Genomic DNA, 21,365 nt, shown 5'->3' on the forward strand with positions numbered 1-21,365 from the left:
TATTAGAGAGCTTTCCGACCAACCAAAAATATAAAATATGCCTATTCCAAGACATTTTCGCATTTCCTGTAGAGATGCTGTTTGGACAAATCCGATATGGTTTTTTTCTTTTTCCATATTTTTTTTTTGGGTGACCGAATTTAGAACTTAATATTTTTTGGAGGGAGAATGGAAGTCGGACATGCGGGTCAAAAATAAATGCTCTCAACTAAGCTACAAGCACCTTACATTAAGCCGCTAAGTGCACTTAAGGCAGAGATACTGTTACAACTAAAATTAGAAAGAAGAACCAGTAAATACTGAAAAGCAAATGAATGGAAAGTATTTCAATAAAACAATTCATTACTTAATACTTATCATCCGTCCTCTGAAAGAAGTACAAAATTGATTGAACTTAATAAGTATGGTGCTCAAATAATCATTTTACCAAAGGAGCAAAGGGAAAACTCATAAGACTTGTTCATATTAGGCAACTCTTGTTTACCTCTTTCCCTTTCCTCTTTTACCATTTTTACCAAACTTTTTACCACCCTTGGCCGACTTGCTCTTCATATAAGAGACCCTGTCGGCCTTTTTCTGTCGCTCCTTGCGAACCTGTTCTAAGTCTTTGATTTCAGAACGCACATGAGCATTAGGCACAGAGTGTTGCTTCCTTCCTCCAAAAGACTTACCCTTCCCCTGCCATCTACGGTTACCTGCAAAGAGACATGAAAACCACGAATAAGTAAAATGAGACACAAAAAGAAGCTAGCTCGGATGAACTGAGTGAGAATCTTAACAAGTGTTAAACCAAAAAACAGATCAATCGCATTTAAGAGAAACAACAGAAAAGTACATAATCTTCAGAGAGCATTACCTGTGGAATCCTCAGCATTCCCTTCATTAGTTCCTGTAAGAGATACTCTCTTGTGTGAACGTTCTTTCCACTTCTTGTATATCCCAGTTTTCTCAAGCTTTGCTTTTGCACCACTCTCTGTCTTTATCTGTACACCATAAAATTTAGCATAAACGTTCTGTGTAACCAACAAACAATATATGTTGCAGGCGCACCTTGCAATGACTACTAGAGAATAACGAGTTGATGAGAATTCATTTGGGTATAATCTGGAGTACGGAAAGGAAGTTCAGTGCAATCATTCTCAAGTAACGGTTTATATCAAGTTATCAACCAAGTCTCAAAGCATGTTGTTTATGTGGTCGGTTTGAGCTAATGCTAGAATTTGACTGGTGTGTCCTCTCTGACAAGGAATCCAAGTATGCTTTTCTTTGAGAATCTGTGACCACTGTTTCTATTAATCTCATATGGGTTGATATAGTTTCAACATGGATTGGTTAAAACTTGAATTTAACTACAGATGCAATGTTATGCTCTATAGCATTTAATACAAGGAACGATGCAAAAGTGTCAAAGACTGTTGCAATATAATTATGGATGCTGAGATAAAATTAAGAAAATTACCTTGCCGCTAGCTGTCACACGATCGCCATTGTTTAGCTTTATGTACTTTTTCCCCCTCTGCCACCCGTTAATTTGATGAGGTTAAGGGTAAATTTAGGTAAACAAAATTAAAACAAGAAAACAATATTACTGTTCAAAGTACCTTATCCCAATGAAATACAGATTTCTGTTTCTTCATGCCAACATTATCATCTGCAATGAGATCAATAACAGCAGCTTCCAACCTACACAGACAAATGGGGTCAACTGAAGTGCAGACCATACAATATTCATACATTTAATCTCAATAAAAATAACAAGGTAACTGAGAGAATTGTCATTGCATAGTGCCAGAAAAACTGGGTAGCTGACAGAATCGTCAACATAAAAAAAGTTGATAAATAATCCACCTGTAAAATTTCAATTATATACACTAGCACTTAACCAATAGCAGAAACCAAGTTAAAATTTTGTTAAATCAATTTCCATAGAGCTAGAGCAGGACCGAGTATTACCTATTTGAGTCAAAGTCGTCCTTCCCTCTCACTGAAAGTCCTGCTTCAGTATGCTGGACAACAAAATATCAGAATAGGCCAATATATTAGCCAGTTTCCAACTCTTGTGATCCAAATCCACAGCACAACTCAAAACACAAAACTAAATGATGTAACAAATTTTTAAAAATTCAAAATCAAGGTGAGTAATTTGGTTTTGTTTTTATGAGATTGGTATTGAGATGTTGGTAAACCTGTTACTCTTTGAGTCTTTGTACTGTGTTTATAATTATTACTAACAAATTTTGTTTCTCATAAATAAAAATGTCATAACCCTAAACCGTCACAAAAGAAACTTCCGATAACAGAGCCATCCAAAGCCAAGCACCAAAGGTAAATCTATCATAACCCAAGTTAACTGCTGCTTCCCAATCAGACCATAGCAGAGAAAAAGATAAAATCCCCAAAAATCAGGTGAAACTAAAGCCCACAACGATAACAAGAAATGATTTTGTTGTAGTTAGCAAGATTTTTTGTTTTATTCCTTTGAATCCTCTCCACCCAAAGAACCCAAAACACCACTAACAAACGAAAGCATAATATTGCAATACACCAGTGCAATTAACTTGAAAAGTTATAGAAGTTATATAACCTACATGATTAGTTGGTATTGAACTTATAAAGTTTTCATCATCCTTGAAGCTCTTTGCCTTCCTTTTGGAGCCTGAAGATACTAATACCCAAGGGAAAACAACAAAGTATTAATAATCCATTGAATAAACATGCTTAAAATATGTTAGGGGAAAGAAAAAAAAAAAGTAAAAAAAGAGAAGAAACTAAATCATTCCAAACATGTTTGAAAAGTGAGGATGAAACTAAAACTAAAGGACTATATGCCACTGGATCCACATTCCAAATACCACGTTTCGGTATCAGTGAATAGACCATTTAAAACAACTCGTAAAAAAGAGCACAACGGGCACAAACTATAAAATGAAAAGAACTGCAGAATTAAACTGGTACACCTTTGACCAAGTTATATTACTAGGTTCTCTGAAAATTACCAATTAAAATGAGTATAGGCTACTTAGGGATTTAGGATGACAAATTTCTCGCTATTAGTTCAAAATTAGAAAAAGTGATCGTGCACGGAAAAACATTTGAGACTGTTTCTTTATTCTAAGAGTAAAAGTGGTCAAACTTTGAGCTATGGAATACCTTTCTTCTCCTTGGTCTTTGAGGGAATAAAATCATCTTCATCTTCCTGCAAGAATCAAAAGTTCATTTTAGCACAATTTACTTGGGAAGACACCATAAAATTATCGATACAACGCCTGAAATGTGTACAACCTTTGCATATACATAAATTAAATATAAAGCTTACATGATGGATCCCTCAACAGAAGGGGACCGCACAAAACACAATTAATTCATGCAAACAGTCTCTGAAGCAATGCCAATTATAGAACTTGTTCCAAAACGTTGCTTAATGTTAATAACTAACCGGGTGATAGCAAGTCCTTCATACATGCATAATAAACAATGCATGATGGCATCAACATGGTGTTTCGAGTGATTATAAAAGTTGCACACGGTTGCATTTCAAAAACATCAAAACCATAAATTACACTACTGAAATTTTTACCTTTTCCGCATGATTATTATTAGAACGTTGTTGATGAAATAAATTAATGACCTCTTCATGAATAGCTCTTTTTTCCTTCATTACATCAACCCAGTGACGAGAAGAACCCTGCAAATAAGCCACATACTTAATAAAAATCAAACAAGGCCACCTTGAATATTGAGAATAGAAGCTACGAGTCATTGCACATACTCGGCTAAAGCATACATAATTACGGAGAAAATACATAACATAAGTTATTTCATGCAAAAATATTTTATTCAAACAACAAAAGGTACGGTTGAGAGGCGGTGAACATGAGCAAATAAAATGCCTAGAGCCAAAGTGGGTGAGAGTGAGGAGGAGGAGGAGAGGAATGGGGGGTGGAGACAGGCGTGTGGTGTCGTGAAAGCTTGGGGTAAGACAGCTTAACTTGTGAACTCAGAAGAGCAAAAGTAACTACAGAATAAGGGGGAAATTATTTCAAATGTGAATGCAAATATACAAAGGTGAAATACTAAATTGAAACAATAAATGGCAAAACCGATGCCTAAGCAGACAAACAATTACTAAGGATATGATTCTTCAATTATTTGACCATCTTAGTATTTAAGATTCAGGTTTTATGATTTAACCATTTTGTACTTTCTCACTACTCAACTTACCAATTGAATTACACACAACCACAGGAATCCTCATAAAAAGAAGGGAAAATCGGCATGTTCTTACAAAAAACTACCATGTTCCTCTGGAACTATTTTGATCAGATCCTCACTACAGTATGTTGACATGAAACTTCCGAACTTGAAGGCTAAAGAATGACAGACTTCTTTACATAACTGTTGAGGGCATAAAATAATATATTTTGATTTTTGAGAACTAAAGACATTAAATTTTGTTATGTAAAAGATATTACCTGTGGACACAGACATACAGAAGATAAACACCAAACAGGAACCAAATGTAATAAACAAAATAAAGAAAGAAACAAAAGAAAAGCTATGAAAGAAATATAAATAATTGCAAACAGTGACTGTGATCAAGAGAAGAAATAACAAATACACTTTGAATTAAGCCCAGTGTTTTCTCTTTCTATTCAAAATGTCCCCAACATCCTCTCCCACAATAGGCACCACATTAAAGAGAATGATATATCACCTTACAAAGAGTACATGAACGATGTTTACAAAACAACCCCCATTATATATTTTCCAATGGAAAAGCTTTATATGGTTCTCTCTTTCATGCATGAATTTCCTATATTTCGAGTTTATTTGACAAACTATGAATAGAAGCAGTTGACTAATAGGATAAATATGCCCAAATGCAACAAAGTAGCGGTTGTGAGATATAAATATAAGAGTACAAAAAACCAAAGATTTTGATCATCAGATAGAAAGAGTTTTGACTTGGTTAACAGAATAATAAGAAAAATGTCCAATAGATCAAGTCCATGCAATTACCAATTAAATGAAATCTACTGCTGAACACATAAAGTGGAGAGTTACCTTCAGATTCTTTGACTTAGCAGCTTCACCTTCAGTTTCTAGAATGGTCTGCTTGGGTCTAGCATAAATCGCCAATGAATGGTTAAAGTTAGCAACATCATATCCTCAGAAGAAGAAACAGAATATAAGTGTATCCAGAAATATTATTAGCAAACGCTTAAGTGTAAACCTGAATGTCTTCAACCGCTCAGAAAATGCCAATGCCTTCAACTCTCCACCATCCAGTACACTTTTAAAAATTGGATGCAACCCTTCGCGAGGTAAATCTTTTGCTCTTTTAACAGACTCCTTTGAAGGTGGGGGTTTTGTCTTTGAATACAAGCGGAATGCATTTGCACAGGTTTTCACCATATTACTGAGTTCAGAAGAAGAATCTATTATCTCTCTAACTCTATCCGAAACAAGATCTATAACTGTTTGGGGAAAACGCCCATAAACAGTTTCTCCATTAGCAATTGCTTGATCAATCTTAGACATCACTCCATCCATATCATGTAAAACTTCCTCCTCTGTGGGTGCAGCCCTAATTGGCTTTGAAAGAAACAGATGTAGATCTAAAAGGTTAGGCATATCTTCAGATGTCACAAAGGAGAATGCAGTACCAGTCCGACCAGCCCTTGCAGCTCGGCCTACTCGATGAACAAAAAGTTTAGGCTTTGGGGGAAAGTCCCAATTGATGACATTGTCAAGCAATGGAATGTCAATTCCTCTAGCTGCAACATCAGTAACAATTAACTGCATAGTCTTTCTTGACCTAAACCTTGATACATTAATCTGGCGAGCATCATGATCCATGTCACCATAACATACAGACGGCTCAATGCCCTCTTCTCTAAACAAGATATTCAGAAACTCCACATGATGTTTTGTAGATACAAATATCAATGTCTGCTCACCCGAACTAATATGCTCCCTTATCAAATAAAGTATTGCAGCGTGCTTTTCTTCCTGTCTCAAGGTGAAAAACATAAGCTTCAAGTCAGGGCTAATCTTAGTATCCAAATCAAGCCGCACAAGTCGAGGGTCTTGCAGACCAGCCTTGGCAAATTCTGCAAGAGCAGAGGGTAGTGTTGCACTAAAAAGCAGGGTCTGGCGATTCTCACTCAGCTGTCCAAGGATTTTATGCAACTGCTCCGCAAAACCCATGCCAAAGAGGCAATCCGCTTCATCAAAAACAACATACTCCACTGTCCTAAGTGTCATGTCATCAACCTCAGCTAAATGGTGCATCAACCTACCGGGAGTTGCAATTATAATATCAGGGTTTTGGGCTAATTCTTCAAACTGAGTTTCCATGCTATCACCACCAACTAGTAAACTAATACGGATATCTGCAACAAAGACAACGAATTTTGGTTCATACCATAAGTCTATGACTTAATGCAACACTTAAGTTGACTACATTAAAAAACGCAACATTTTTCATCAAATGGGAACTTTGAGTTCTTCCACTTTCCTCAAAGGAAAATTAAAAACCAAAAAAAAAAAAAAAAAAAAACCAATTTAAAACAAAAATGGGTACATAACATACCCATGAAACGGCTGAGCTCTTTGGTAAACTTGTGAGTCTGTAGCGCCAAGTCCCTGGTGGGAGATAGAATGAGAGCCCGAACGCCGCCCTGAGGTACGTGCTCCTTCAGACGCTCGAGCATGGGGATCAGAAAAGCGGCGGTCTTGCCAGAACCGGTTCTGGCCATGGCAACGACATCGTTTCCAGCTAGAATAAGCGGCATGGTCTTACGCTGGATGGGTGTGGGTACTTTGTAGCCCTTGCGCTTGATTGCATTGAAGACATTGGGACTTAGATTCAGAGACTCAAAGCCTCCAGACTTGGCCTTCTTCTTCTGTATCTCCCTTCGTTTCAGGTCCTTTTTCGAGCTCACGTAAACCATCGTGTTTTCGGCTCTTTCAGATCTCTGTGTTTCTTCGTTACACGAAAATTAAGTTGAAATTACACAGCCAAGAACTTCAACTGGAGAAGATTGCAGGCACACAAACTGTTCAGCGAGGCAATAAATTCAAAATTAAAATTCGGCTATAATTTTTTAAATTCCTTCACGAATATTGAAATCTAGAAGAGATTAATTTTAAGATAGTAAACAAAAACCCTAGAAGGGTTTCAGATTGAGAGAATAAACGAAAACCCTAGGCAACTGCAGCCATGGCGGCACTTAGAGAGAGAGAGAGAGAGAGAGAGAGAGAGAGAGAGAGAGGCACTAAACCTGGAGTTTGTGGGTGGCTGACGGATGAGATGGGAGGCGAGAGGTTGGAGGTGGCGTCGCTTTCTGCTCTGCCTAGGTTGGCAGCGGCGGATGAAGAGGATGCCGCGAAATGGCAAGCGAAGGGTTTTAGAAAACCTCATGTGGCAATCCGCTGCGTGAAGGTCCATTGTATTTTCATCTATGGGCCACTTATCCCGCACCACGTGTATGACATTCTCATCCGGGATGAGATCCTCTCCCGACTCTCTTCAAGGGGATCACTTTATCGTGTGGTTCATCGTACATCGTGCAATCAGTTTTTATCAAATATTATTTGTGTTTAATTTTAAATAAAAAAATTCAAAATGATTTGTAACCGCATGATGATAGATGAATGTACACGAAGAAGTAATCCTTAAATTCCTCACAAAGAAGATTCGGATAAAATCCTATTTCGATATACCGCACCATGTGTATTAGGGGTGGGTGTGGTTTTGGGTGAAACCAAAACCAGAACCACAAGTTTTTGCTATTTTGTTCGGTACGGTTTAGAGGCTAAAACCAAAATGAAATCAAACCATTTGGTTTGGTTCGATTCGGTTTGGTTTTAAAAGGTTTTGGTTTGGTTTCATTGTTTGAAAAAATTATACAATATTAAAATTCAATCATGCATACAATATTAAAACAGCAAGTTACTGCATTGTTCAAGCATGCATACAATATTAAAATTCAATCAAGCATGGCTTCAATATAATCAGGCATGCATGCATACAACATACATTATTACATTCATTCAACTATAATCTTTTGATTAGCTTGAAGCTTGTTGTGGTTGTGAATTAAGAATAACAGCAAGCACAACAATTAACAGCAATTAACATCAACAAAATGGTACGAGAGGTGGATCTGCATTCAGTGCATGTGAATATTACCTACATAGGGTTTGTTTTCGAGTGTGCTAATGGATTTGCGTGTTTTGAATGATTGATTGTCATTCGGTGCATGTGAATGAATAATATCCAAAGCAGCAGGTATTGTTTGTTTGAAATATCTAACCACGTGGAGACCGAGAGAGAGACAGAGAGTTAGATGAAGAATGAAGTTGAGTAGCAAATGAGTAAAGAAAGAAAGAGTACAGACTCCGACTAGAAGAAAGAAAAGAAAAAGATTATGTGGCCATGTTATGATGTGGTTAAGTCCATACTAAATGTATGGACTCAATGAAATAACCAATTAGAATTTAACATTTAATAAAGTTATGCGGTTTCGGTTCGGTTTCGGAGGGCTGGAACCACAACCAAATCGTTTTTTTCCTATTCATTTCTGTTTCAAACCGAAACCATTTTGAAACCGCAAAACCAACATGTTGGGTGCGGTTCAATTTTGTTCGTGTTTTAGTTTCGGTTTTCGGTTTCAAGTGCCCACCCCTAATGTGTGTGACATTGTTATTCTTGGATCAACTTTAATTGTTGCGTTAGAACCTAAAATTTAGATTCTAAACCAATTCAAATCATTTTCAATGGGCCTAAAATAAATATTTCTATAAAACCTAAAATTTAGATAAATTTAGCCTAAAAACAATCTAAATCTATTTTTCTAGCCCATTATTGCGAGTGGACGCGCCAAAAAGAAGGCCAATCTTGGCCTAGCGACGCGCGACACTTCCTTGCATGCAACACAGGCGACAAGGCAGTCAACAATGGGACCTAGTGGGCTGACACATGTCAGTCACTTTGCATGAGTCCAACCACTCTTTTTGGTGATCCAACGGCTGGAATTAATGGGTCGTTGTATGATCCAATGGTCCAAATTCAAATTCATTTTTTTTTAGAATTTAATTTATAAATTCATTAAATTCAACGACTAGGATCGAATATGATCAACTCTAACAGTTAAAAAAGTCAAACGGCCCAAAATTAAATTCAACGGCTAAAATAATAAAAAAAAAGTACTTAGATCAAAATTCACTCTAAAACTCTATAAATACATATGTATTTGTTCAAACATCCGCACAAAATTCGTTGCCCTCATATAATTCTTCCATTCTTTATTTCTACCCACTTCCAAACCTATTTCTTCTCATTTCTAAATTTTTTAAGATGGAAAAATATCATATTAGAGGTACTAATTGGTGAAATGATGAAGATTGAAGCATATTTAATGATTTTTTATTATTTATCGGAATTTTAACATTTTTAGGTTAAAATATTCATAAAAATAAATTAGGATAATCTACATAAATTTTATTATTATAGTTACCGAATAAAAAAATTAGGTTAAATTCATTCTTTAATCTCTCAGGCTAAAATTTAAGACAAAATCATTGGAGAAAAAAACTGATTTTTGATTAAAACCTAATGGCCCCTTTGGTATCCTACTAAAAAAATTTCATCCTTTTTAAAAATATTTTAAGACCATATCTTAAGATGAGTTTTTTTTTTTTATAAAACTCAAAGACTTGTTTGGTATGACACAAAATTGTAAATCTTAACAATTTAAAAAACTAAAAAACAAAGCTTTGCCAGCAACCCCTGCTGGTGCCGAAGGAGGGAGATCGAGATCATAAGATGTAAAGGAGATAGAGAAGCAATTGGAAGAGAGGGGGAGAGAGAAAGAGATAAGAATGAGGAGAGAGAGGATGAAGAAATGAGAATCTCATGATAGAAAGAGGGGATAAGAGTGGGCTTTTAGTTTTAAAATTTTTAAAAACAGTCTTCTATATTTTCACGAAGTAAACTATATTCTTAAGTTTCGATGAAAAAAAAATTATATTTTTAAGTTAGTTTTGAGTCCAGTTTTTCAAAATAGCCTTACCAAACAAGAATTATAAACTTGAGACTCAAAAATAGTTTTGAGTTGAAAAAAAGTTGGGACTCTAGTAGAATACTAAACATGTCCTAAATTTTCTACAAATATAGGGTTTGTGTTGGTATTCTACTTAAATTCAACTTTTTAAATTCAAAAACACTTTTCAAGTTTTAAGTCTTGAAAACTTGTTTTGTATGACTCTTTTTAAAAATTGGACTCAAAACTAATTAAAGAATTAACCTATTTCTTAAAAATATCAAAAGTGTGTTTTTAGAATTTTTAAATTTAAAACTCACTCTGTCTCTTTATCTTTTCTCTCACACTTAATCTCTTATCTTTTGTGTCGGGCAGGCTTTTCTCGGATAACTCATTACTTGCTGCTGAGATCTCTAATTTCCTATCGAAGTGTCATCAGAGGAAGAAGGGTTTCTTTTCTCTAAAATTGGATATTTGGAAAGCTTATGATCATATCCTTACTATAATGGGCTTCTCTTCAAAATGGATTAAACTGCTTATTGTTAACTACATTGCAATGTTTGGAAATTGAAAGGAAAATCAAGAAGAAAGGATGAACACAAAGATATTAGAGAGAGAAAGTTTAGAGAGAGAAATAAGATTTGTATTGACTGACCAAATGAAGATTATATACACTGTTTTTATAAGATAAATCCTAACTACTTTAACTAGATACTAACAACCTTAGAAACTATATTACTAACTGTATTTCTAACTATATTACAATTGTACCCTTAATACTCCCCCTCAATCTCAACTGGGGAAACCCAGTTTGAGATTGGAAGAACAAAGTTGCAATCACTGCTATGAAACCAAAAAACAGAATACAGAGTTGAACCATCTACAATCTTGCAATTCCTCTTCATCCACCTCAGATTCATTCCATGTCATAATATCTTCATGTGTATCACCTTGTTCCATATCAAAACCATTATCATCTGAGTTATAGAGCAAGTGATCTTACTGTTGTAAACACCTTCCAACTTGATTATGCAAATTCCTTGTGTTCGGCAACATCCGTTGTATCATCAAGGGTCACATCATGAAAGCATATAAGAACACCATCTTTCAAAGATAGGATATCCGTTTCAATGAAGTCTGCACCCTTTTCAATAGCTCTCATGTATGCAACAACAGTTTCTTCAAAAATCTCTCCATTTGAACCTTGATGAGCAATGTTATATGGAGAAGTTTATAGAGGCTGTCTATTGGTGGGATCGGCCGCTTTACTAGGAAGCGGATGGATTGGCCTTTCGGAACACCCAACAAGGAGCAATAGGAACATGAGAGTGCAAAGCAGTGTGAGGAAGCCATCTCTCTGCCTACTCCCTATTATGTTTCTTGAGCTTCTTGAAGAACTAAATGAAAGATTAAGCTGCAGAGAACCAGTTTAAAGCATAACTTTTTTTTTTTTTTTTAAGATCAAACTCTACTATGAGTGAGGAAGCTCCCAAAGAACGTGTTGTTCCACCTTTACAAAAAAAACTCCCTCCAAATTCCCACCTGTGAAAGTGATTGTCCAGACCAAATATGATACCCATTTTCCTCCAAATATATTCACCACCTCACTGCAACGTATAGACCAAGATCTTAGAAAAGATTTATGTTGCACGCATCCAAAAGTCTAATATTCCTCTGCATTTGACAGAAACTTCACAAAGAACAACCTCTTATAAAGTTGTAACACACCCTTATGCTGGTTATAACAATTTCTTACGGGATTACCCTTCGTGGGATTTACCATCAACAACTTCATTTAACATTGGCTTCGTGCCCACAATCAAAACTAATGACTAACGACTTTGTGCCAACAAATTTCAACTTCTAATGGCTTCGTGCCAACAATCTTCAAGTACCAATGGCTTCATGCCCATTTCTAATGGCTTTCTACCAATACTACACTACACTACACTAATGTCCACGAGATCGCCCTTTGTGGATTTTACCAATTCACAACACTACCTATTCATAACATGGAATTACCCTTCGTGGGATTTACTATTAATAACTTCTTCAAACTTCATCTTTTTAGACACATATAACCGGACTTACAGTAAATACATGCTAACAACTGAGCTGGTTAGACTCTGAAATTATAGGCTGTGATAAGGAAACATCCTGTACAAACTCCTCAATAAGCTTCTGAAGAATCTTCTTAAACATCACACTTTTCAGTTTGACATAAACCATAATCTGAATAACCATAAACTTGTATATGCCAGAACTCAAGAATTCACACCCATTTCTCCAAACATATCAAGATTCGCAGAAAAATCAAACCCATCAGTGAAGCAAAGAGACAAGAATCAAAACCCATCTTTAAGATCTCACCTTTCATTCACTTTTCACTACAATTCACCTTGTTGAATACCCAATGAAAACTCAAACTGACCATGACGATCAATATTCTTGAATCCAAATATCCCAAATATTACACTAATATCCCAGAAGAGATTCACAAGAAAGATGAACAAAATAGTGAACATTTTCTTATTGAAACATTTAATCAAACAGATTATGTGCACTGTGAAAACCAAAAATCATGAACCTGATAAGAACTTCAATCTTGATCCAAAAAATAAGGTCGAGGAAGCAAACCAGAACTATATCAAAGATGCCTCACAAAAGGAATGAATTATGTTGCTTGAATTCCGCACTAGAAAGATGAACACATCAAGAAATTAATCCTGACATACGAATGCCGAAGCCAACACCATATTAAGGGCGAATATCCCACCATCATACTTCAATTAGTCTATGTTGATAGGTGTATCTTATAGCAATTTAATCAACAGCCCAATCTGGTTTGCATCGTGATGGTGGCCAGCAAACACCAAAAGCCAGCAGCGCGAATGGCCTCTTTGTCTGTGATCTATGATCCGACTTCGGAAAGAAAGAGGATTCATCTAGATCAGTGGAGAAATCTCTGATCACATTACAGAAAAATAACCTAGAAGTAAAAGAACGATCGTGAAAGCACCCAAAAACTTAACTAAACATCTAATGAAAAAGAAGCTAAGCTAGAAACAGATGAAAAATAATGGGAAATGGAACCACCAAAATCCATGACGTGAGCCTGGTGGCTCTGATACCATGTAGCCACCATGTTAACTACATTGCAATGTTTGGAAATTGAAAGGAAAATCAAGAAGAAAGGATGAACAGAAGGATGAACACAGAGATATTAGAGAGAGAAATAGAATTTGTATTGATTAACAAAATGAAGATTACACACACTGTTTGTATAAGAAAAATCCTAACTACTTTAACCAAATACTAACAACCTTAGAAACTATATTACTAACTGTATTTCTAACCGTATTACACTTGTACCCTTAATACTTATGTCATTTATGTCTTCAATTCATTTTCTTTCATCATCAACGCCCGTCCAAGAGGCTACGTCCAGCCGTTGCAGGGTCTGTGGTAAGGAGATCCCCCTTATTACTAAACGGGAGGAGGAAGGAAAATTACAGGGGTCTCCATATACTGTGGGGCTCCGAGTGTGAATCACGTCCTAGTCGCAGACGATAGCCTACTTTTTAGTGGGGCAAATGAGGCGGAATGCTCTCAGATTTCTGAGGTCCTCCATTCTTATGAGTGTGCCTCGGAGCAACAAGTCAACATTCTTAAAAGCGAAGTTTGCTTTAGTCGCAACAGTAACCGACCGGAGCAACTAAAACTTGCCAGTTTGTCGGGAGTCCAGATGATGGATCGCCATGAAACGTATTTGGGTATATGCCGACACTAGTAGGTCGAAACATATTAAGGAACGCCTTTGGAAGAGACTTTAAAGTCGCAAGAGGAAGATTCTGATTGCCGCTGGAAAAGAGCTCCTTGTTACGAAAGTTGCTCCAGCCATTCCGACGTACACTATGAATTGTTTCCTCTTGCCAAAATGTTTTTGCGACAATTTAAATCGGTTAATTGCCTTCTTTTGGTGGAATGGCTGTGAAGGGGAGAGAAGAATACACTGACTTTCTCGGGACAAGTCGTGTTCACCGAAAATCGAAGGGGCCTTGGACATTAGGAACACATACGCCTCCAATCTCAGTTTGTTAGCCAAGCGAGGTTGGAGAATGATGTTGGAACCGCATCCACTGGTTGCCAGGGCTTTTAAAGCCAAACATTATCCCAATGATCATTTTCTCGCATATGACCCAAAAAAAAAAAAAAAATCATTGTTTTTGCTGCCCCTGTTAAGGCGGAGGCGTGTACTGTTGGAAGAGTATCTGTGCAGCGCGGAAGGTGATTTCTCTGGCCTCTCGGTGGCAAGTTGGGGGGCAGGGACTCTTTGAGGATTGGGGAGGATCCTTGGCTCCCCTTGCCTTCATTTTTTCGGATCGTCTCACCCAAACCAAGGGATTGCCCTCTACAGTCCTTCAATGAACTGATCGATCCAACCACAAGGCAATGGAAGTAAATCCGATTCGCCCTGGGGACCATTTAATTTGGCACTACGACAAGCGGGGTTTGTTTACGGTTAAGAGTGCATATCACATTGCAAGGGACTGGGTGCAGCAGAGGAACGCTGGCGCTTCCTCTTCCTTGGGCCAAACCTGGCATCCTGTTTTTGGGTTAAGATTTGGAGGGCAAATGTTCCACCCAAGGTGAGGATATGTGTCCGGAGGCTATGTAAAAATATCGTCCGCCAAGCGCCATATCACGACAGATCTGCCGTGCCTGATGTGTAACTATCATTCCTCTGCCATTATGTTCATCTCCCGCCAATGCTTCTGCAAAATTGGATAATTGATTATGGTTTCCTGCTATTTCCGGTTTCCGAGACAGAGAGCCCGAGGAATAGACACTAAACCTGGAGGTTGTGGTGGCTGACGGCGGAGAGAGGAGGGAGGCTGGAAGTTGCGGGCGGCGGCGATGTTAAACCAGAGGAGGGCGCGAAATGGGGACCCAAGGGGTTCTAACCAGGTTTTAATATCGGCTGCGAGAAAGTCCACTATGTTACCATACACAAGCAACTGATATCACGCCGCGTGTTTTTGCGTTTTTTTTTTGTGTGGAAATTAGGTTGTACTGGAAATATTCAGAACAAAGAAAAGCGCAGTAAAACAAATAAACGCAGAAAAAGAAAGGAGAAAACTTGAAATCTGGAAACGATGGATTCGCGCAGCAACAAAGAAGCAGTTCAAGCAACAAACGACGACGCTTCGGCCAGCAAACTGTGCGCTCCCTTAACCTTTCAACTTTCTGCCTTTTTCGAATTAATCCGTTCTATTTTTCAATTTATTTTGCAATTTCGCATATACTTTCGGTCAAATTTTGCGTATATAGTACTGCACGATATTATTTTTAGCCATGTTGTACTAAATATGCCTTTTTTCCGTTAATTTCTGTTTGGTTGCCGAGAAAATAGAGAGGAAAATTCAATTTTGCGTGAACTATGAATGAGTGTGAAACTGTCGGTACTAGGTTGAAATGCACAATGCTAATTTTGAACTGACTGTATCGCTGCGTAAAGGTCGTGCGTGAAGAAAGGGTACATGAAAGACGATTATGTCCATTTGTTTGTGAGAAGACCTGTGAGAAGATCTCCGATTATTAACCGCGGTATGATTTAGATTTAGCTGCTCCATCAAAGATTAGAGTTGAAAGTTCATGAGGATGTTAAGTACTGCTTCACATTAATGACTTTTGATTTGTTTGCTTCCTTGTTTTTGCTTTAAACCAGGTTACTTTGCTCGTTGGGCTGCTCTGCGGAAGCTTTTGAATCAGTTTCTTGATACCGAAGGAAATGCGGGTGAAAAGGGTCATTTGAAGAAGCAGATATTATCACTTGGAGCTGGCTTTGATACAACATATTTTCAGCTGCAGGTACCTTTTTCTTAGGAGCCGCAACTACTATCGTCCTGTCTAGCTTTTTGGTTGTGAAATAGGATGGAACCCTTTTAAGTTAGTTTCAGGAATCAGGATAAATAAAGTGTGTTTTTTTTCCGTACATTAGTTTTGTGTTGTGTGATTCTTTTTGTGAAATCTTTGTTTCCATTCATGAGTAAATAGCAGTGTACATATTTATGGGATTGTTCACATTTTTGTGTGGTCTTTTGGTTGACAGGATGAGGGGAAAGCACCATATTTGTATGTTGAGCTGGATTTTAAGGAGGTATGAATTGTGAAATATTCATTACTATTGCATTGATTCTGTTGGCTAGACACTGATTTTCCTTTTGAGTATGCAAACCGTCTTGTGTTTAGTTTGTGGACAAACTCAAGCTAGCCAACCCCTTTTCATGTCAGGCCAAGAGTTAATAGTCTGCTTCGTCTACTGTATAGAAATATTGTCTTCAGTTTTTTGTTTTACTTGCATCTTTATCACACCAAGAATTTCAAATTGTGTTTTTTGTTTGCTAGGTAACTAGTAAGAAGGCCACGCTTATTGAAACGTGCAGTCATTTGAGGGACAAAATTAGTGCGACAGCATCAATCTCTCGAGGTAGATACTCCCTGTGTTGCTGATGTTATAAATTTATGACTGGTTTCCGTTTAATTGACCAGATGTGTCTTTGGAGTGCTTTGATATCTTATGTGCCTATATGATTTGAAAGTTGCAATCTTCTCTGATGCACTTGGAAAACTTTTGAGGCTGATTTCCCTTTATCTTGTGATTGGAACTTTGATTCATATCTTTAGGAATGTCGTTTGTTTCTCTTATGTACACAATTGAAATATTCAAACTGTTGTCGGGACACAATTATAGCATTTCTACTTTGCAGAGAGTGGAGAAGTGCTCAGTGACCACTACAAGCTACTTCCTGTTGATTTGCGTGACATACCAAAATTAGCCGATGTTATAACTTTAGCTGGTATGGATCCGAGGTATGTTCTTACAGTCACTACAATTTGTTGTTAATGCTTTCAATCAGTCTTTCCCTTTAGTCTTTCAGGATTATTGACATCCTGTGGTTTAAGTTTTTCTTGAGTTAGTGATTAAATGGTTTATTCTAATATTATTATCAGCCTTCCAACTTTTATAATTGCAGAATGCGTTTTGATATACTTGGATCCAGATTCAAGTCGTTCCATAGTTAGATGGACATCAAAAACATTTTCAACGGCGATATTTTTCTTATATGAGCAGATTCATCCAGATGATGCTTTTGGGCAGCAGATGATCAGAAACTTGGAGGTCTGTTTTACTTTCTTCCGGTTGTTTGTCCTTATTTATTTAGTAATTCAGTCTTTTCTTTTAACTTCAACTGACTATGCAGCTTTTCACTTTGTGTTTCTTTATTGCCTTTGTCGTTTATTTCTAAATAAATAAAATTAATAAAAAAAAATAAAAAATTGATCCCTTATAGATCTTCACCATTTTATTATTTTCACTTTTTAATTAATTAGTGATAGATAAAAACTGTAATATTTAAAAGAATTATCGGAAGCACAGGTGTTGGAAGAGTACTCATACGAGAGATCTCCTAATCAAATTGCCATTAAATGTGCCAAAACCACGTTTCAAAACTCAGGTTCTCTAATATGCATGACAATTTTATCTCAGCCTTTGCCTGAGAACGGGGCAGAATAGATAAGTTCAGTTATTGATTGGGAATATGTTTTGGGCCGTTGCTCATGTAACTGAAATATGTTTTGTAAGTTCCAAGTTCTGTCAATTATAAAGGCCCTGTTAAACAAAGGAAGATGCAGTGTGGTAAACTACAATCAGCATGGGCTATGATGATTCTGTGCTTACCTCCTCAACTTTTATGCTGCTTCTGTTCTTTAAGAGTCTGCTGAGTCTTGTATTTTATTACTCTGTAAATATTAGAAGAGTTGAAGCTGTTTTACTAGGCACCTGAACAACACTATTATTTGGGAGGCAATGTCATTGTGCCTCTTGTTGTGTTTATGGCCGGAGAGGAATAATAGGACATATGGGGTTATGTTTTGTTTCACAGCTGACGTCTATTTCCTTTCTTCTCTTTCAGTTGCGGTGCCTTTTAAGTGGTTTTCTTTGTATTCCTTGTAGGATTTTATGTTTTGTCTACAGTCTAGATGAGGTAGACTAGCTTGTTGGTTTGGTTATCCTGTGTGTACCACACGTAGAGTGGGACTGAATTTTGAATAAAATCTCTTGTTTTGAAAAGAAAAAATAGATAAATCAATTCAAATTTCAAACACATATTTATCAACTTTGAAGATTGTCTAGGATACACACGCCTACACCTTTTTGGTCTGGAATTGTCACTATTTCTCTTTCATGCTTATTTTATCTCTCTATTCCTTTAGGTTAAACTACGTTGCTCAGCACCATCTCATGTTATCTGGAATAAATTTGATGTGCAAATAGTATTGTTATTGTGTTTATATTTTCAGAGTCGAGGCTGTGCACTCTTGGGCATACATGATACACCAACATTACAGGCAAAGGAAAACCTTTTTGTTGAACAAGGATGGCAGGTAGATGTTGTAAATTATATTTAGTGCCTTTTGGCATTAAGCTGTCATATTTTGGATTTATTGCCTGAGATTTATATGATGATGCACCAGAAATTCTTTATTCTCTTGGGTATGGGCACACCACAGAATTTACAACGGTGATTGACTCCTTTAATTTATTGTTGAGCAGTCATCTAGTGTGAATTAGATCCTTGGAAAGCAGGAAATAGATTTGAACAAATAATAACATGACAACTTTATGGTTCTGAAGATTTTATTCACGCGCACAAAAAAAAAAAATGAAGTTGAACATCGTAGTAATTTATGTTCATTATTAAAACTTGGTCACCTTCCAAATTCAAGTTTATGTTTTAGGTTGCTTTTATTTGCATCCTGTCCATCGTTGTTTCTATTTCACTTGATTAATCTTCATCCTATATCTATCTTACATTTTAGTAATGTGATTTTTTTTTTTTTAATGTGTGAGGTTTCAGAGGGCTGTTGCCTGGGACATGCTTAAAGTATACAGTGATTTTGTTGAAGCTCAAGAAAGACGCAGGTATGTCTAATATGTATCTTGGAAAACTGTTAGTTGTTTGCTTGTCTTTGCAATGAGATGCTTTACTTTTTATCTTTCTTGTTTCCTTTTTGTTGCATATGAAGAAGAATCATTCTGTAATTGAAAAATAATACCAATTAGAGAGCTAGTGAACTAGCCGTCCACTGAGGGTTAATAAAATACTACAGAGGCAATGAACCCAAAATACAACCAAAGATCAGAATAACTATCAAATACAGTGACACAGCCAGTTCCTACATGAGAGGACAATATTCACCTTGCCAATTACCAAGACACTTTTCTTTGTCATTCCCATCACATAACTATTACCAGAAAACTTGGATTAGTATTTATCAAATTCTTCCCCTTATATTAATGTCTTTGAGTTCTGCAAATCTGTAAAACTGTCTGGCTTTCAGAATTGTTTGATAGCCATTTTATCCTGCTTGAATTTCAAGAAAACTGGTTAAGGGACCTGCTTGAAACAAATTTAGATAGTCCAAGCTAACCATGAAGTTTCAGTACTCAAATTTGTGTTTCACTTTCTAACTAATTGATTGTTTACCGGCTTAGAAAGCCATATCCTAGTTTAATTTTTTTCATTGCATACACACTTCTGCCATTGAGAGGAAGTATTGTGATTTCTGACTTATTGATTCTTACTAGAGTTGAGTTCTATACTTGAGTATTCCTAAGAATAAAAACTTCAAATTTGGGTTTGGATCATGAAGGTTAGGAAAGGGTCGAATAACTGGCTTATCAGAATCTTACTTTACAGAAAATTAGATTCCACTGGACTTTTCTCTGGAAGTCTTTTCCCCGATTTTAAGCTTTTTCTTGTTCTTGTTGGTTTTGGTATTTCTATTGCTATTATCTGTTTTAAAGTTCCCTTGATTTATCTGGTTGTACTACTAGTGACATTGTGGTACCACCACTGCTTTTCAAGGTTCTAAAGCTTGTAGTATCTAGGATATAAAGCGCCTCTGCTTTGGCTTTTGTTTCTGTTTCTCTCTCCATGCGTGTGTTCTTTTTATCAGCTCTTTGTCAGCTAACTTGCTATTGTTTCTGAATTATTCTTGGGATATGTGATGTCTTGTTGATTAGGATTGAACGATTGGAATTGTTTGATGAATTTGAAGAATGGCATATGATGCAGGCAAGTCACCCCATCATTTATTTTGTTAAAAGGAAACAGAATTGTTAGAACTTTCTTTTGGTAAAAGTAATTTGACAGAGGTTACTTAAGTTGGTCTCCTCCCTGTATTTGTGTATGTGCTTGCTTCCGCACGTGTGAGTTTCCACGTGCAGGCACATGATTCATGGGACCGCAGTTAGTCCAGTGACCTAAGTTGTGTAGGGCCAGAAACACCCGCTGTTCCTTTTTCTGGTAGGCTGGATCGTCTCACCTGTACTGCCCTATTAGAAAATGCCGATATGATATGCGATCATCTCCGTCTCTCTCCTCTATTCATGGGACAGTGAAGGATTTTTTGTCAAATGTTCATCGATATTTTCATTAATGATCCGCTTAGTATTGTCCCAATCTTCTGATTTTCAGGAGCACTACTGCGTGGCTTATGCAATCAATGATGCACTGGTATGTCCATGTGCGACTGAAATCCTGCACATTTTTTTCGTAGTCATATATTGTCATGCGAGAGCGACCCAAATAACTCGAATAATCTTTTGGAATATGGACAACCAAAATTCTTATTTAACCTACTTGATGGTGAACAAGAACTTAAGATGTGGTAAAAATTATAACGTTTTCACTTCTCTTTCCTCATATCTTTCAGGGTCTGTTTGGTGACTTCGGTTTTCTTAACCACCGTCGCCAGCAGCCGCAGCCACACGTGCTGAACCCCTCCTCATCAGCATCACCATGAAAACACGAGACTAGACCTTACCACCATGCCGTTGCTGTTACCAAGTTTGCTTAAACAATGCATCAGACAATCACATCCGACTGCGCATGCCGGCCCTTCTCCCCGGTGGAGGTCTGTAAGGTCCAACAAAGGGTCTCTCAAGGCTCTCGAATCTCATCTATCAGTTACTCTCTCTCTCTACAATGTTCAAAACGATGATCAGCCGCGTGTGTATTGTTTTGACTCAAAGAAAATAGATCCTTTTCTGTTCCTCTTTTTTTGGTCAATTTTTTGTTCCTCTTTGTGCTAGCTGTTTGGCAAAGAAACTTGTGGGGTCCGCCGTAACACCTAAAGGTATGTAATCTGATTGGCCGGTGGGGCAAAAGGCCCATGTGAGGGGAATAGGATCTTATCCGGATCCTCTTTGTGAGATACCGAAAATCATTTTATCATGTTCGTTTA

General features: G+C 37.0%; 2 protein-coding genes across 5 annotated transcripts; one reads left to right on the forward strand and one right to left on the reverse strand.

The window, feature by feature from the left end:
• Positions 1–142: 142 nt before the first annotated feature.
• On the reverse strand, positions 143–7,400 carry LOC137734914 (putative DEAD-box ATP-dependent RNA helicase 29). Of its 3 annotated transcripts, none has more exons than XM_068474237.1 (12): positions 7,287–7,396; positions 6,596–7,061; positions 5,234–6,395; positions 5,065–5,122; positions 3,578–3,685; positions 3,151–3,196; positions 2,589–2,656; positions 1,954–2,006; positions 1,602–1,683; positions 1,460–1,516; positions 857–983; positions 143–695 (listed from the first exon to the last, which is right to left on the reverse strand). In XM_068474237.1, the coding sequence occupies exons 2-12, from the start codon at positions 6,954–6,956 to the stop codon at positions 481–483; spliced, it is 2,337 nt and encodes a 778-aa protein (XP_068330338.1). In that variant the 5' UTR covers positions 6,957–7,061; positions 7,287–7,396; the 3' UTR covers positions 143–480. The 3 variants fall into 3 exon arrangements, with proteins under 3 accessions (XP_068330338.1, XP_068330337.1, XP_068330336.1); XM_068474236.1 differs by having other exon boundaries at positions 145–695; positions 2,589–2,665; positions 6,596–7,036; positions 7,287–7,400; XM_068474235.1 differs by having other exon boundaries at positions 145–695; positions 2,589–2,665.
• A 7,724-nt stretch (positions 7,401–15,124) lies between these two features.
• Positions 15,125–21,365, forward strand: LOC137733963 (leucine carboxyl methyltransferase 1 homolog). 2 transcript variants are annotated; one of them, XM_068473189.1, is made up of 12 exons: positions 15,125–15,270; positions 15,568–15,656; positions 15,778–15,920; positions 16,162–16,209; positions 16,458–16,539; positions 16,820–16,922; positions 17,064–17,232; positions 18,417–18,500; positions 18,974–19,038; positions 20,143–20,194; positions 20,597–20,635; positions 20,835–21,365. In XM_068473189.1, exons 1-12 carry the CDS (start codon positions 15,206–15,208, stop codon positions 20,922–20,924), a joined length of 1,029 nt encoding a protein of 342 aa, XP_068329290.1. In that variant the 5' UTR covers positions 15,125–15,205; the 3' UTR covers positions 20,925–21,365. The 2 variants fall into 2 exon arrangements, with proteins under 2 accessions (XP_068329290.1, XP_068329291.1); XM_068473190.1 differs by lacking the exon at positions 18,417–18,500.

This window comes from Pyrus communis, chromosome 5, assembly GCF_963583255.1.
Source record: "Pyrus communis chromosome 5, drPyrComm1.1, whole genome shotgun sequence".
NCBI lineage: Eukaryota > Viridiplantae > Streptophyta > Magnoliopsida > Rosales > Rosaceae > Pyrus > Pyrus communis.

Bases quoted from the DNA above. Each gene is read 5' to 3' on its own strand.
- LOC137734914 (XM_068474236.1), bottom strand. From the start codon at position 6,956: ATGGTTTACGTGAGCTCGAAAAAGGACCTGAAACGAAGGGAGATACAG. The intron at 5,123-5,233 runs GTTTACACTTAA...GATTTATGCTAG, and splicing joins GAGCGGTTGAAGACATTCAG to ACCCAAGCAGACCATTCTAG. The intron at 2,007-2,588 runs GTAGGTTATATA...TTTGTTGTCCAG, and splicing joins GTTCAATACCAACTAATCAT to CATACTGAAGCAGGACTTTC.
- LOC137733963 (XM_068473189.1), top strand. From the start codon at position 15,206: ATGGATTCGCGCAGCAACAAAGAAGCAGTTCAAGCAACAAACGACGAC. The intron at 15,271-15,567 runs GTGCGCTCCCTT...CGCTGCGTAAAG, and splicing joins GACGCTTCGGCCAGCAAACT to GTCGTGCGTGAAGAAAGGGT. The intron at 18,501-18,973 runs GTAGATGTTGTA...GTGAGGTTTCAG, and splicing joins TTGTTGAACAAGGATGGCAG to AGGGCTGTTGCCTGGGACAT.